The sequence below is a fragment of the Carassius carassius genome, chromosome 4, assembly GCF_963082965.1.
Source record: "Carassius carassius chromosome 4, fCarCar2.1, whole genome shotgun sequence".
Classification (NCBI taxonomy): domain Eukaryota; kingdom Metazoa; phylum Chordata; class Actinopteri; order Cypriniformes; family Cyprinidae; genus Carassius; species Carassius carassius.
This window is the reverse complement of record NC_081758.1, coordinates 32,920,309-32,933,415: the sequence shown is the minus strand read 5'-3', so window position 1 is coordinate 32,933,415 and position 13,107 is coordinate 32,920,309. Positions and strand designations below refer to the sequence as shown.

General features: G+C 39.6%; 2 protein-coding genes across 7 annotated transcripts in view; both read left to right on the top strand.

Annotated features, from left to right (window-relative positions):
* Positions 1 to 3,773, top strand: part of LOC132139855 (bromodomain and WD repeat-containing protein 3-like) — a 36,726-nt gene extending 32,953 nt beyond the window's left edge. For 4 of the 6 annotated variants that reach the window (XM_059548509.1, XM_059548505.1, XM_059548506.1 and 1 more), the window contains exons 37-40: positions 1,247 to 1,395; positions 1,485 to 1,561; positions 1,724 to 1,852; positions 2,376 to 3,773. In XM_059548509.1, the coding sequence (XP_059404492.1) occupies positions 1,247 to 1,395; positions 1,485 to 1,561; positions 1,724 to 1,852; positions 2,376 to 3,061 (1,041 nt within the window). In that variant the 3' untranslated portion in view covers positions 3,062 to 3,773. The remainder of the gene's footprint in view (positions 1 to 1,246; positions 1,396 to 1,484; positions 1,562 to 1,723; positions 1,853 to 2,375) is intronic. The other 2 variants (XM_059548507.1, XM_059548504.1) reach the window with 1 other exon arrangement.
* A 984-nt stretch (positions 3,774 to 4,757) lies between these two features.
* Positions 4,758 to 9,536, top strand: LOC132139854 (charged multivesicular body protein 1b). Its single transcript, XM_059548502.1, has 8 exons — positions 4,758 to 4,956; positions 5,509 to 5,606; positions 5,979 to 6,125; positions 6,217 to 6,285; positions 6,396 to 6,503; positions 6,574 to 6,617; positions 8,534 to 8,606; positions 8,692 to 9,536. Exons 1-8 carry the CDS (start codon positions 4,941 to 4,943, stop codon positions 8,734 to 8,736), a joined length of 600 nt encoding a protein of 199 aa, XP_059404485.1. The 5' UTR covers positions 4,758 to 4,940; the 3' UTR covers positions 8,737 to 9,536.
* The last annotated feature ends 3,571 nt before the right edge of the window (positions 9,537 to 13,107 follow it).

The window sequence follows — 13,107 nt, the reverse complement described above, 5'->3', positions numbered from 1 at the left end:
GCCGCTTCCAGCAGCACAGGGGGTGTTGGAAAGTTTGTTAACAGTATACCGTCGCTCAGCCTTTTTGAACTGCTTTTTGCCCCGAAAAGGATGAAAATGACCTTTGTTTGAAGTATATTGCTACAAGTGTGACTGCATCATATAATAATTAATTATTAATAATATTAATAATTTTCATCATCTGGCTGACTATGACTTGTATAAATTTTTCTACAAATCCTGTCATACGTGCACAAACTGACAGTCACCACTTACAAGCTATTACTAAATATTGTAGAAACATAATTTTCTGTAAAGTTGCTTTGTAGCGATTTGTATTAGAAAAAAAGCGCTATACAAATAAACTTGAATTGAATTGAATTGAATTGAATATTGGGGCCTTTATCGCTGTCAATCATAGCAGTGACTTGAGGTGTAATTTAGTGGATTCACTCATGTCATTTTTTTACTCTTGTTTTTGTTATTCCTGTAACTTTATGTGTGGATGTTTGGTCTTTTAAGACAAAAACAAAAACTTTTCTTCAAATTGTGAACCGATTGTGTAGAAAAACCCTGCAAAGGGCGCTCCCCTTGTAGCACAGCTGATTTTGACAGTTGACTGGAAATGATTGAGCTGGCTTATCTAAAACCAGGAAGTAACAGTGCATAGTCTTATTGCTATGTTTTTAAAGAAATTAATACTTTTATTTAACAAGAACACATTAAATTAATCAAAACTGACAAGGACTTTGTTACAAAATATTTTTTATTGTTTCCACAAGAGTATAAAGCAGCACAATTGTTTTCAACATTGATGATGATAAATATTCCTTGAGCACCAAATCAGCATATTAGAATGATTTCTGAAGGATCTTGTGACTCTGAAGACTGGAATAATAGCTGCTGAAAATTAAGCTTTATCACAGGAAAAAATACATTTAAATACATTACGTTTTACTGTATTTTTTATGTCAAATGACAAATAAACGCAGCCTTGATGAGCATAATAGACAATATAACAATAAATACTTCTACTACACTGTTACTGACCAAAAACTTTAGAACAGTAATGTATATGGCTTATAGACATTTTTTTCTAACGATGTTGTGCTGTTAACTTTACTTTTAATATGGTAACTAAAACTTTTTACATAGATTTAATATAGATTTGCAGTCTTCCTTGGACTATTCTTTTTAAGTTTAAATAGTGGCTTAGGCCTTACAGTTGTTGATCCACAGTATGACTCTCATATTGTTTGTTTTTTAGATCTACAGTATGACTCTGAGTCTGTCAGCGTTCTTTGAGAATCAGATAATTTCCATAATCTCAGACTACAAATCTGCAGTTCAGAATCAGCGTAGAAGTCAACAGAGACTCAGTTGCAGCAAGAGACTACAGATCTCCTATCCCAACAGGTAAAAACATGTACACCCAATGTCAAATCATGGTACAGATTGCACATTGATTTTTCATTTCTTTTTACCTTTTTTTTTTTTGTCTGCAGCCCCAAAGGAAAACCGAAATCAGGAAAGAAAACTTCCCAGGTTTCTTCGAAGGCCCGCTCACGGAAATCCTCTCAAGGTGTGTAAGAGAGTTGGAGATGTCGCAATTACCAGTGGGAACCTGGATCTTCTTTCCATATTGGGGTTGTCTAAAATCAACCATTAGAATAGAATTGGAAATTATCATAATAATGGTGAATTTAGTTTATATGCATTCTAAATAAAGTGTTCACTTTTTCAGCAGATTTGAATGTTGCACAAGTTGATGAAGACAGTCAGCAATCCTCTTCATCTTCCTTGTCCTTTTCATCAGAGCAGGCAGGAGCCAACAGAGTTACACGCAGCCGTGTTACACCAAGCAAATCCTCAGGTACATGCTCTTACATGCCGTGGTTTTTTTTTTATCATTTTAACATTTCTGTCCGAACACCTTGTAAAAGTGGATTTTGCATAATAGGTGCCCTTTAAGTAAGAAAAAAAAAAGCATCACCGTCAACACAAAAAAATTTTTTACCAGCAAACCTGTTTTCAAAATTGATAATTATTGTTTCTTGAGCACCAAATCAGCATATTAGAATGATTTCTGAAGGATCATGTTACACTGAATACTGGAGTAATGGCTGTTGAAAAAGCAGCTTTGCCATCACAGGAATAAATTGTTTTTAAATAATTTAAAATGGAAAAGTTGTTAAATTGTAATAATATTTCACAATATTACTCTTTTTTTACTGTATTTTTGATAAAATAAATGCAGCCTTGGTGAGAAAAAGAGACTCATTTCAAAAGTGAGAAAAAAATCATACTGTCCACAAGCTTATGGTAGTGTATATTGCAAAGAATTTGCTTTACCTCCAATTTGACCATGAAAATGTGTCATCTGTGCATCTCTATAGGTGGCAATGGCTTCCTGCCAAACGGAGGTCGAAGATCACGTCGGAGAATGGTCGCGTTAACTGAAGAGGGAGAGGTCTCTGAATGTGAGAGTACCAGCTCCTCATCATCCTCAACATCTGCTTCGTCCTCCTCTTCCGGAACCTCGTCGTCTTCATCCGAGAGTGACGACAGCAGGACTGAGGTGGCTAGCTTTGCTGACGGCGGCGATCATGACTACAGCAAAGCACCGCAACAAAAACAGAAAGGCAAAGCGGCACCAGCCCCTGATGAAAACACAAAACAAAAGCGGAAAGGAGAAGCACAAACAACAACACCTGTGAAACGAGCAAGACGAGCAAATGAAAGAGATGAAGAGTTGGAGCCTGAGGAAGAGGAAGAACCAGAAGAAGAGGAAGAGCCGGAGGAGGAAGAAGAGGAACTTGAAGAAGAAGAAGAATCAGAGGAGGAAGACAATGTCATTTCGTCATCAACAAAAACTGGAAGTCAGAGGTCAAATCAAAGTACTCCAAAGTCGGGGCGGGTCAATACTCGTAATCAGGGTCGAAGGACTGTCCTGTACAATGATGACTCTGAAGATGAGGGGCTCACAGCAGACCCACTCAATCTAGGAATGTCACGTTCTGGAAGAGTCCGTCGCATGACTGAACGTGCAAGAGTCAGCCATCTTATGGGCTGGACACATTGACACTTTTTTTATCTTTACACAGACTCACTACAGCGATACTGCAGGGATTTTGTTTTTAGTACTGTCTGTGACTTGTTTAGCTGTTTTTGTCTCAGAAACTTGATGTTCATGACTCTTCCTGGACTGTGGTGCTCTCTCTTCTCTGTGTTTTCCACAGAAACTACCACACCATCAACAGTCACATCTCTGCCTTATTCTGGTCCAGAGCGCTAAAGAGTCAAATTTCCTTCCTTCTGTCTGTGTGCTGCTCCCTTCCTCCTCCTCACTCTGATTCCCATCTTGGTTCTTCTTTTTTCTTTCACTCCGAGGAATTTATTCTGTCAGAAAGATGGTGCTGCTCTCCTCTCTTTTTTTTCCATCTCGCATTCTTTTCACACCCTTTTTTACACAGGGGGTCATTGAGAACACTTACGTTTACCGTGTAATTCAGCTGACTTGACTTTACTATTAAATCAGGTTATGCCTTTACCTCTGTTCAATAATATAATACATTTTGGTGCAGGTGCAAACTGAGATGCATTAACTACTTCCAGATCACTCAAGTTAATCTCTTTGAGCACAGACATGAGAAGGATTATGGGAAATGTAGGAGAAAATGCACTTCTCCCTTCTCCTCTTGTTCAAATACACAAAAAACACTTCAGACTGTTTTTACAGAATATATTTATATTTTTCCACTCTTGTACGATACACTTTGATTCATTCTTATCTTGTACGATACACTTTGATTCATTCTTATCTTGCAGTAAGGAGAGCATTAGTATTGATAATGTTTGCACATTTTATGTAAAGTATATGTGGCAGCTGATTGGTGGTTGTGAGGTGACGTCTGAATCCTGAATGATTCAGATATAATGTAAATTGAAACTGGTGCCCTCAAGCTATCTGAAGAGCAATAGACTGTTTATTTCCTCTTTTGTTTTGTTTTTTTGGCGATGTTATTTTCTCTATGCCATTGTCATGAAAGATTAAAATGGCTGTTATGTTTTGTACAAGACAACAAGAAACTCACTGAAAACCATCTTATGTGATCATGTATTCTCAGGATGTTGAAGACAAAGCATTATAAATTGAAGAGATCATAAGTTGAATCTGAGTTTGGTTTGTGGTGTCAAAGGGTGTGTACAAAAATCTCTGTCTCTCAATCTATCCTTCTGTTTTGCCCTTCTCTTACCTACTTCTGTTTATCCATCTTTCTCTTTTTTGTTTTTCTCTCTGTTGCACTACTGTGGAAAGCACCCACTCCATCCAGTCTCTAAACTGCTTGTCCTTGCCTGTTTAAAAGATTTTTCCCAACCTATCAGGATACAGCATTAACCTCCTCAGGCTCTGTGATGTTCACTTCATTTAAAAAGGAGTTGATCAGATGAGTTTATTCCTATCTGTTTTTTCCTTTCCATTTCTCATGGCCGTTTTTATGTATCAGGGATCTGTTGTCATGTTGTGACAAAGCCTCAGTCTGTTTTGTGACGATAATAATGAAGATGGTCATGATGTTAAATGTCATAAACGTATGTGTCCTGTTTTTCCTACACATTTTGGATTGTTTTTTATAATAAAGGTGTAAAACTGTGATTTGCCGCTCTCTCTGATATGTACCATATATATAAATTGATGTGTGTGTGTGTCTATATAGCGTTATCCTCTCTTTCGCCGTTTTGCCAGTGACATCACCGCGATCGCGGACCTGAGCGCATGACTGTGACATGACTCCAGTTGTTTATTGGAGAAGCCGGAAGTAAAGGAAAATTACAACAAACAGAGCGGGGGACCGTTACTGATCCACACGTAGAGCTTGGCAAAGTCAAAGCCGAAAGTTATTGCCGTCTAATCGTCACACTTCCTCAAGGAGAGCCAGCAGCCAAACCGGATTAACGTTATGTCGAGCATGGAGAGTATCCTTGCGGACTGCAGTGGTCGGGCCGGGTCCAGATTCACTATGGGACCGTAATCACTTTCACTTAAGAGTCACTTATGGGTTTAACTCGGTGGTAGCAACATTTTAGTATATACCAATAGGTCGGATCACATTGTAGTCGTTATATCAAACAACGCAAACTCGGGAATTCTTGTCTCGTCAGTGGACGTAACGTTAGAGGTAACGTTACAGTGGATTTTAGTATTTAGCGTAACAAAACTGCAATTACAAGTGATTAATTCGTAATAACATAAGGTTGTCAAAAACATCGTCAAACTCCGCCAGGTACGACTGTGACGTAGCATTACGTAATGTCGCCGCCTATGTGTCATTTAGGTGAATTCTCAGCCCAGCCCGTCAGACTAGTTTGTACATTTGTGCGTTTAATATTGTAATCTTTATTTTTACATTGTTTAGGTGTCTATTGTGCATATTTTTATCAATAAAAATCTATTGAAGATATCACTATCAGATAATAACACAAACATTGTGGTTCTGTTTAAAATCTTTCCTTGACTTTTTACTTAAGAGAATTTGTTTAACCTCAAGTTTGCAGCCAAAGAACTTCAGCGGAGCTCCAAGAAATGCGACAAAGAAGAGAAAGCAGAGAAGGCCAAGGTCAAGAAGGTAAACATTCACAAACAAAAACAAAACATACCAATTGAACAGCATTTAGACACTCCATTAATTTAGAAAAAGTACATTTAGGCTGTAGCATCTTTTCCTGAAAAGATTTCGGCGCTGCTATGAGTTTAAAGCTTTGCATAGTAAGAAAGTACTGATACGTTATATTTGTGAAAAAGTTGAAAGTAAACAAACATGTTCAAGAATCTAAAAGTCAAAATATCTAGCCAAAACGTACTTGAAAGATCACATTCTCATTAATGTTACAAACTTTTTAAAGCAGTCTGATCACCAATTCTGTTCACCCTTTAAGTTCATCCATTTTCTGCGGTATGTAAAATGTATTGCTTCAAATCTTGTATCTGTGTTACTTAGGCAATCCAAAAGGGCAATATGGAGGTTGCCCGGATACATGCAGAAAACGCCATCCGCCAGAAGAACCAATCGGTGAACTTCCTTAGAATGAGTGCTAGAGTGGATGCGGTGGCTGCTCGAGTACAGACGGCAGTCACCATGAACAAGGTACACAAACTGATTTTTCCTTTTAAACAAGATATACCCAAGTATTTATCCATTAGATTTAACAGTTAACTTTTGATTTTTAATTCTCCAGGTCACCAAATCTATGGCTGGGGTGGTGAAGGGCATGGATGCAACCCTGAAGAGCATGAACCTTGAGAAGGTGAAAGGACGACTTTGTTCTTGAAGTGTTTTCAGAAAAAAACAATTGGGGTGAACTGATTTGTTTAGATTTTATTGGCAGTATTAATTCTCTGTGTTCTGATTGGTCAGATTTCAGCTCTAATGGATAAGTTTGAGCGCCAATTTGAAACTCTGGACGTACAGACGGCTCAGATGGAAGACACAATGAGCAGCACCACAACACTCACTACACCACAGGTGATACAAGCACTCGCTTACTACGCTGACATAGTTGTTTTGCCTTTTGTGACACTGTGCTGTGTTTTAGGGTCAAGTCGATGCTCTGATGATGGAAATGGCAGATGAGGCCGGGTAAGAACATTTCCAAATTCTGAGATTTTTATTAATATTGTTATTATTTATTCAATTTTTTTTAAGGAAATACTGTAATATACACTAACATTAAAAAGTTTTTGTTGATGTTTTTGAAACATCTGTTTCTGAAGACTGTATTTATTTGATCAGAAATACAGTAAAAAATTAATAATTTTAAAATATTATTAGAGTATATAATTATTGTTTCCTGTTTTTATACAATAAAAAATAAAATGTATTGCTGAGATGTCAAAGCTAGATTTTCAGCTGCTATTACTCCAGTCTTCAGAGTCACACAAGCCTTCAGAAATCATTCTAATACTCTGATCATGTGTAAATGTCTTTACTATCCCTTTTTTGACAATTCAATGCATTTGCTTAATAGAAATATACATTTCTTTAAAAAAACAGTTGCTTCCAAACTTTTTAACGATAGTGAATTATTATTATTATTATTTCTATATGATATATCAGACTATGAATTATCGACTTAAGTAATTTAATTGGTTAGCCAATAATTATTGATATTCAGATTCAGGAAATCTTTTTGATAACTGAGCCCAATTTAGGACAAAAATGTAAGATTAGAATTTTACTGTAACGATATAAACTCGTAATAATCATCGGGAAGAAGGAGGCGGGAACCGGCGGACAATCAAAACAACATTTTAATACAAAATAAACACAAAACATAAATGCGCATAAAATGAAACCAAAACACAACTAAAATCCCAGGCCTGGTCCTCTCTCGTCCTTCACTGTCGTCGCTCCAGTTTTATATCCTTCCATCTCCTCCGTGGGCCTCGAGACCGGTGGGTCGAACAGGTGTAGCTCATCTTCAATCACTCCACCGGCCTCGCTCCCATGTCCCTCGGCCCCGCCCCACTCGTCACATACCCCCATCGCCCCTCGCAGGCCGGGGGATACTCCCGAGACTGCACTCTACTCACCCCCCCCACCCCCCACCCCCCCTCCGGGGGGGACCGCTCACGGGGACCTGCGGGAACCTGGGGGTAGGACAGGCGAGGCGAGAGAAAAGGAGATGGAAGGAGGAGCGACAGAGACGAGAGAGGGGAGAGAGGAGAAAAAAAAAAAAAAAAAAAAATCCGGTTCCCAGACGCACCGCTGCTCGGCCCTCCACCAGCTGGGTGATCTCCTCCGCGGTGCCTGGCGGTGGCACTGGACGGCCCTCGGCGGACGGCACGACACTCCTCCGCCGCCCGGTGGACGGCGACGGCTCCTCCGGTTTTGGGCAGCCGGCAGGAGTCCCCCGTTCCCTGCTCCTCCCCGTTCCGGCGGATGGCAGCAGGCTCCGGCCACCTGGCGAACGGCGCCGACTCCTCCGCTCCCTCACGGACGGCAGCCGCCCCTCCAGATAGCGGGCGGTCGGCAGGGAGCTCGCCCGTCCCCGGCAACTCGCTCCAGCCCACCGCCTCGAGCGTCCATGGCGGCACACTCCTCGCCAGCTCATTGGCACCGCGGATTCACCACAGCGGCGAGGGATCTTCAGCAGCGCGTCCCTCCTTCTCCCGGGCTTCGGCACCACTGTAATGAATTAAACCTTAATATTCGTCCGGAAGAAGGAGGCGGGAACCGGCGGACAATCAAAGGACATTTTAATAATAACAAAATAAACACAAAACAGCGCACCAGCCCCTCACGGACGACTGGTGCGCGCAAATAAAAACCAAAACACAACTAAAAGCCCAGGCCTGGTCCTCTCTCGTCCTTCACTGTCGTCGCTCCAGTTTTATATCCTTCCATCTCCTCCGTGGGCCTCGAGACCGGTGGGTCGAACAGGTGTAGCTCATCTCCAATCACTCCACCGGCCTCGCTCCCATGTCCCTCGGCCCCGCCCCACTCGTCACATTTACATTTTAAATTTAATTTTAAATAAAATTTTGTGTCTTTAGGCTGGACCTCAATATGGAGCTTCCTCAAGGTCAGACAGGATCGGTGGGAACCAGCGTAGCATCTGCGGAACAGGTATTATAACACATTTTTGAATATAGAAATACCAACAAACTCACGTCAGATATGTGCTATAATTGTTTTATATTTGTCACTGTAGGATGAGCTCTCTCAGAGGCTGGCCAAACTCAGAGACCAGGTTTAAGGAAAACCGGGTGTGTGCATGTGTGTGTGAAAGAGAGAGATTGTGTAAGTGCGAGTTTGTACAAATCATATCCCCTGTTTACTGGCCCCTGGAAATATTTTCCTCATTGTTTATTAGGTTTAGTTCTCTGTTTATGCAGTTGAGGATGGGTGTGCAGCTTTTATTATCCACAGTAACATGCTGGAAACTCAATTAGACAAAATTTCAAATGTTACATGGTAACGCTGCTCTCATCAGGTTGGTTCTGGGGTCCTGCTCTAATCTCAGTCACTAATTGTTGAATTAAAGATTATTATACATTTCTTTGTAATAGTACTCTTTCTGTTTGTGTTCATGTTTTAAATACCTGCTTGTCTTTCAAATACATTTTATGCCAGTGTAGCTACATTAACCTACATTAGTGCTGATATCAGACAAATGTTGAGAAAAATTGTGATATCTGTTTCTTCCTGCTGCACACATGGTTTGCCTCTGCTTTAAAGCATCGTGGGAATTTGTAATATAAAATGCATTTGATCAAGATGATGATTTGAATAAATTGTTATCATTTTGTCCAAAGTAGCAAAATCTCCAGTTTATCAGATTATTTATGTTTTAACACAGATCATTCTGTTCATTTATTCTATTTTGGTTTATCCAAAATGCAAAAGAAAAAAAAGCTTTTGGCAATGTACAGCTCTATGACCTTGAGCTATGGAAAGGCGCTATATAAATAAAACTACTACTTCTCTCAGCTGGTTCTAACGAGAACGTATATATGTTTGTGTTTATATAAATAAATAAACATTTTGCAAATCCTTTTTTTGACTGTTACTTATTTATTGGGAAAATCTGATTTTCTATAGAAAACAATGTGTTATTCTGATCCTCTGACATTATGACACTGATTTTAAGATTTGGTGCAACAGGATTTGGTTTTGACTGTCCATTGAGCTCAAATGTTGGAGCAGTGATAGGTTTAGATTGGTCCATTGCTCTCTACTTAACCGTCGGTCGTGCACATCCACCATGTCTGTAGTTTTTTTGCGATTTTTAGTCGTGTTTGTAGTTCTCAACAGACTCATTTGTCAAAGCATAATAGTTTGTGGGTAATACTAGCCATCAGTGTGCACGGATCCACATTTCAAAAATTGACCTGAAATAGTAGGTTATCTGGGGACTTTTGGCAAACTCTTTTCAACATACTATGCTTTGGGACACACTTATTTTAATCTCACATACTATTTAGGATGGATTTTACGAACATTGGTACGCAGGGAAAGTCTTAAATCCAAGGAGAAATTAGCTGCTCAGAACCTAAAATCAAGAATATTCATATAATTTCCCACAACTTAAAACATTTTTAATATCAGTGTAAATGTTGCTATGTGCAATTTTGTCTTGTAGTAACTGAGAGATATAATGGAATATTTGTATTAATATGTGAAATTCCAGGATAATTTATTTAATCTTTCATCCAATTAATCTAATACATTTAGATTAATCTTTGTATCTGCATAGATGCAAACTCCTCCCCTTTCTGTGAAAATTCACCTTTTTGAGATCAAAATAGTTTATGTACAAGATTCGTGTAGATCCGATGAGAAAGTGTTTTTGGTCTTTTTATAGTACCAACCCAAAGTCTCTATTTGCAACATGTTTTGCAGCGTTGAGTATTGTAGACATTCACAATCATGCATCTAACCCCCGCTATCCTGTTTCTTCGGTTGTTGAGGCGTCACATGAGATGGTCGCTTGGGGTGACGCATTCGAGCCGGGGCTCATAGAGAGTGAGACGACTGAGTTTTTTTTTTTTACCTTCCTCTCACTCTCTCCCAGTCACATGTAAGTGCTCGAAAAGTGCTATGTGGAGCCTGTTGTCTTTGCCAACGATGGTTTGCGGTCTACCCCAAAAGCTCATAATGAAATGTCTTTTCAGCTGTGAACCATATGACAAAGACATACTGTCCACAGTGGCCTCTGATTCAGAGGATTTATTGAGTGAAGTGTGCAGTTTTCTCCCTCCGAGTGGACAGGAGAAACACACTTCTCTATCTTACAGCAAACGACGGCGATGCATAGAAGAGACTCTTAGGGCTACCAAGTACATGGCTCTAGCAGTGGCAGGTTTGGTGTCAGTGGAGCACCACCTTTGGCTCACCTTTACTGACATTAAGGAAAAGGACAGAACCTTTCTTTTAGATGCCACCATTTCTAACGATGGTCTGTTCTGGGATTCATTCACGACTGTCGTGGAAAAGTTCCAGCCAGTGAAACAGCAGTCTTGCTGTGTTTCATCAGCTCATCCCACGCAGGGTTAGGGAAGTTGAGTGTCAACCACCTATGGTTTGTTCACGCTGGTCCTCTTTGCAGCGTGTGCAGTAATTAAGGGCTTGTCTGAGTCAGTTCAGGGCAGGACGTCTAGTCCGCATAGGTTCATATGCTTCAGACTGTTGGGGCTGATGGTAGGAGCAGCCCCTGTAGTTCAGTTGGGACTGAATTAAGGAGCAGACATGCTCTCGAGACAAAGTCTGGAGGCTGGGGAGTGGAGATGAATGACCCACAAATGGCCCAAGACCTTTATGGAATGGCCCAGGATCTTAATGTTTTCCCCCCACTCCAGTTGCTCCCAGTTATTCTGCTCTGAGTACGGTCTGACAGAGTGGAAAGTTTGCTGTTGCTGGCCCCGTTCTGGCCCAGTCAGACGTGGTTCTCGGACCTGGTCAACCTGCTAGCCGGCCCTCCCTGGGAGGTTCCCCACAGGGACGATCTGCTGATGCAATTTCTGGGCATAATTTGGCATTCTCAGCTGGATTTATGGAGGCTAAGGGTGTGACCCCTGAGCAGAGTGCGTCAATGTGTTCTGTTCTCTCGTCTGAGATTACAGACACTATTATTAATTCTAGGGCTCCCTCCACGAGACGCATGTACGCCCTTAGGGTTCATTGTTCTATTGTCCCTAAGTCTTTGTGTTCCACCAGGAGAGGTTTTTTTCATGTCGTCTTCATGAATGAAAGTAAATATTTAAAGTGAATTTTAGCAGAGTTAAACAAATAATTTAACTCTTTAAAATATTAATTTAAAATATTATAAGTGTTAAAAAAAATGTAGGGTTATATTTGGGGGTGGGGTGTGTGTGCCTTTTGTCACTTTTCTCACCCATGATGAGTTTGCATCCCTGTATCCGTCAAAAGTGCACTTTCCCTTCATCGTACAACCCTATTTCCAAAAATGGTTTGACATTTTGTAAATGCAACAAAAACAAGAATCATTGATTTGTTAACTTTCTGGGAATTTCTGTCCAATTTTTTTTATTATATTGATTAAAAGTCTCTTCACATTCTGATAGCAATCAATAATTAATATGGTCTAAATATAAATATATATAGCCTACATCTTCTGTGGAAGAAAATTCTATAATATTCGTCCAATCATTGAATTTCTCCGAATGTCAACGTCGTAACAGGCTGAGCCAGAGGGTGTTTAGCTGGCATGGAAAAATTCTGTTACAGAAGTGCAAGGCAAAATTCACAAAGTGACAGACAATGGGGTAAAATAACGATAAACGTTGGCAGTGTTTTTACAAGACGGAAGAAACTGATGAACTATTTGGGTTTCAATCGAAACAACAAACTTTTTTTGTTTTCTTTTGACAGGTAAGCTAAACTTTAAGTTAAAAGTATTGCTAATATGTTGGACCTTTGATTGAAAGTGTTTTACTTTTACCTTCAGTTTTCTAGAGCCATAGGAGCTGAGTTTGTAATGTTTGAGTTGGGGAGACTTGACACGCAACAGAGGCGTTTGCGAAGGTTGTTTAAAGGTGACACTAGCAGCGCAGAAACTTCCTTCCCTACATTTACCTGACAGCGACAAAGAAAATATAAATTTGTTAGTATTTACAAAATGACACTGGTCAGTAAAAACATTGGAGATATCTTCTTTAAACTTTTTCATTTAAATAAAGTTTCAATAAATGTTTTTGAGTACCAAGTCACCAAATTAGAATGATTTCTGAAGGATCACGATGTGACACTGAAGACCGGAATATGACAGCTGAAAGTTCAGTTTTGCCATCACAGGAATCAACCACATTTAAAAATACATAATAACAGAAAACAGTTAAATTACATTTTAAAAATATTACCCAATAATACCTGTTTTTTTATGAAATAAATGGTTGGTCAATATATTGACTTTTTTTTCAAAAACATAAAAATGTTACTGACTTTTAGTGTCATCATAACTTTAAATATTGGAAACATAAAGTAATGAAAACATGCTTTTTTGCACCTAAATGTTACTTATTAATGTGACCATCTCTTATTTTTCTCCTCCCATTTTCTTTTGCTGTGCCTCTGCATACCCAGCCTTTCTATATCCGCTTGCTCTCTC

Bases quoted from the DNA above. Each gene is read 5' to 3' on its own strand.
- LOC132139854 (XM_059548502.1), top strand. The intron at 6,286-6,395 runs GTGAAAGGACGA...CTGATTGGTCAG, and splicing joins AGAGCATGAACCTTGAGAAG to ATTTCAGCTCTAATGGATAA. The intron at 8,607-8,691 runs GTATTATAACAC...TTGTCACTGTAG, and splicing joins GCGTAGCATCTGCGGAACAG to GATGAGCTCTCTCAGAGGCT.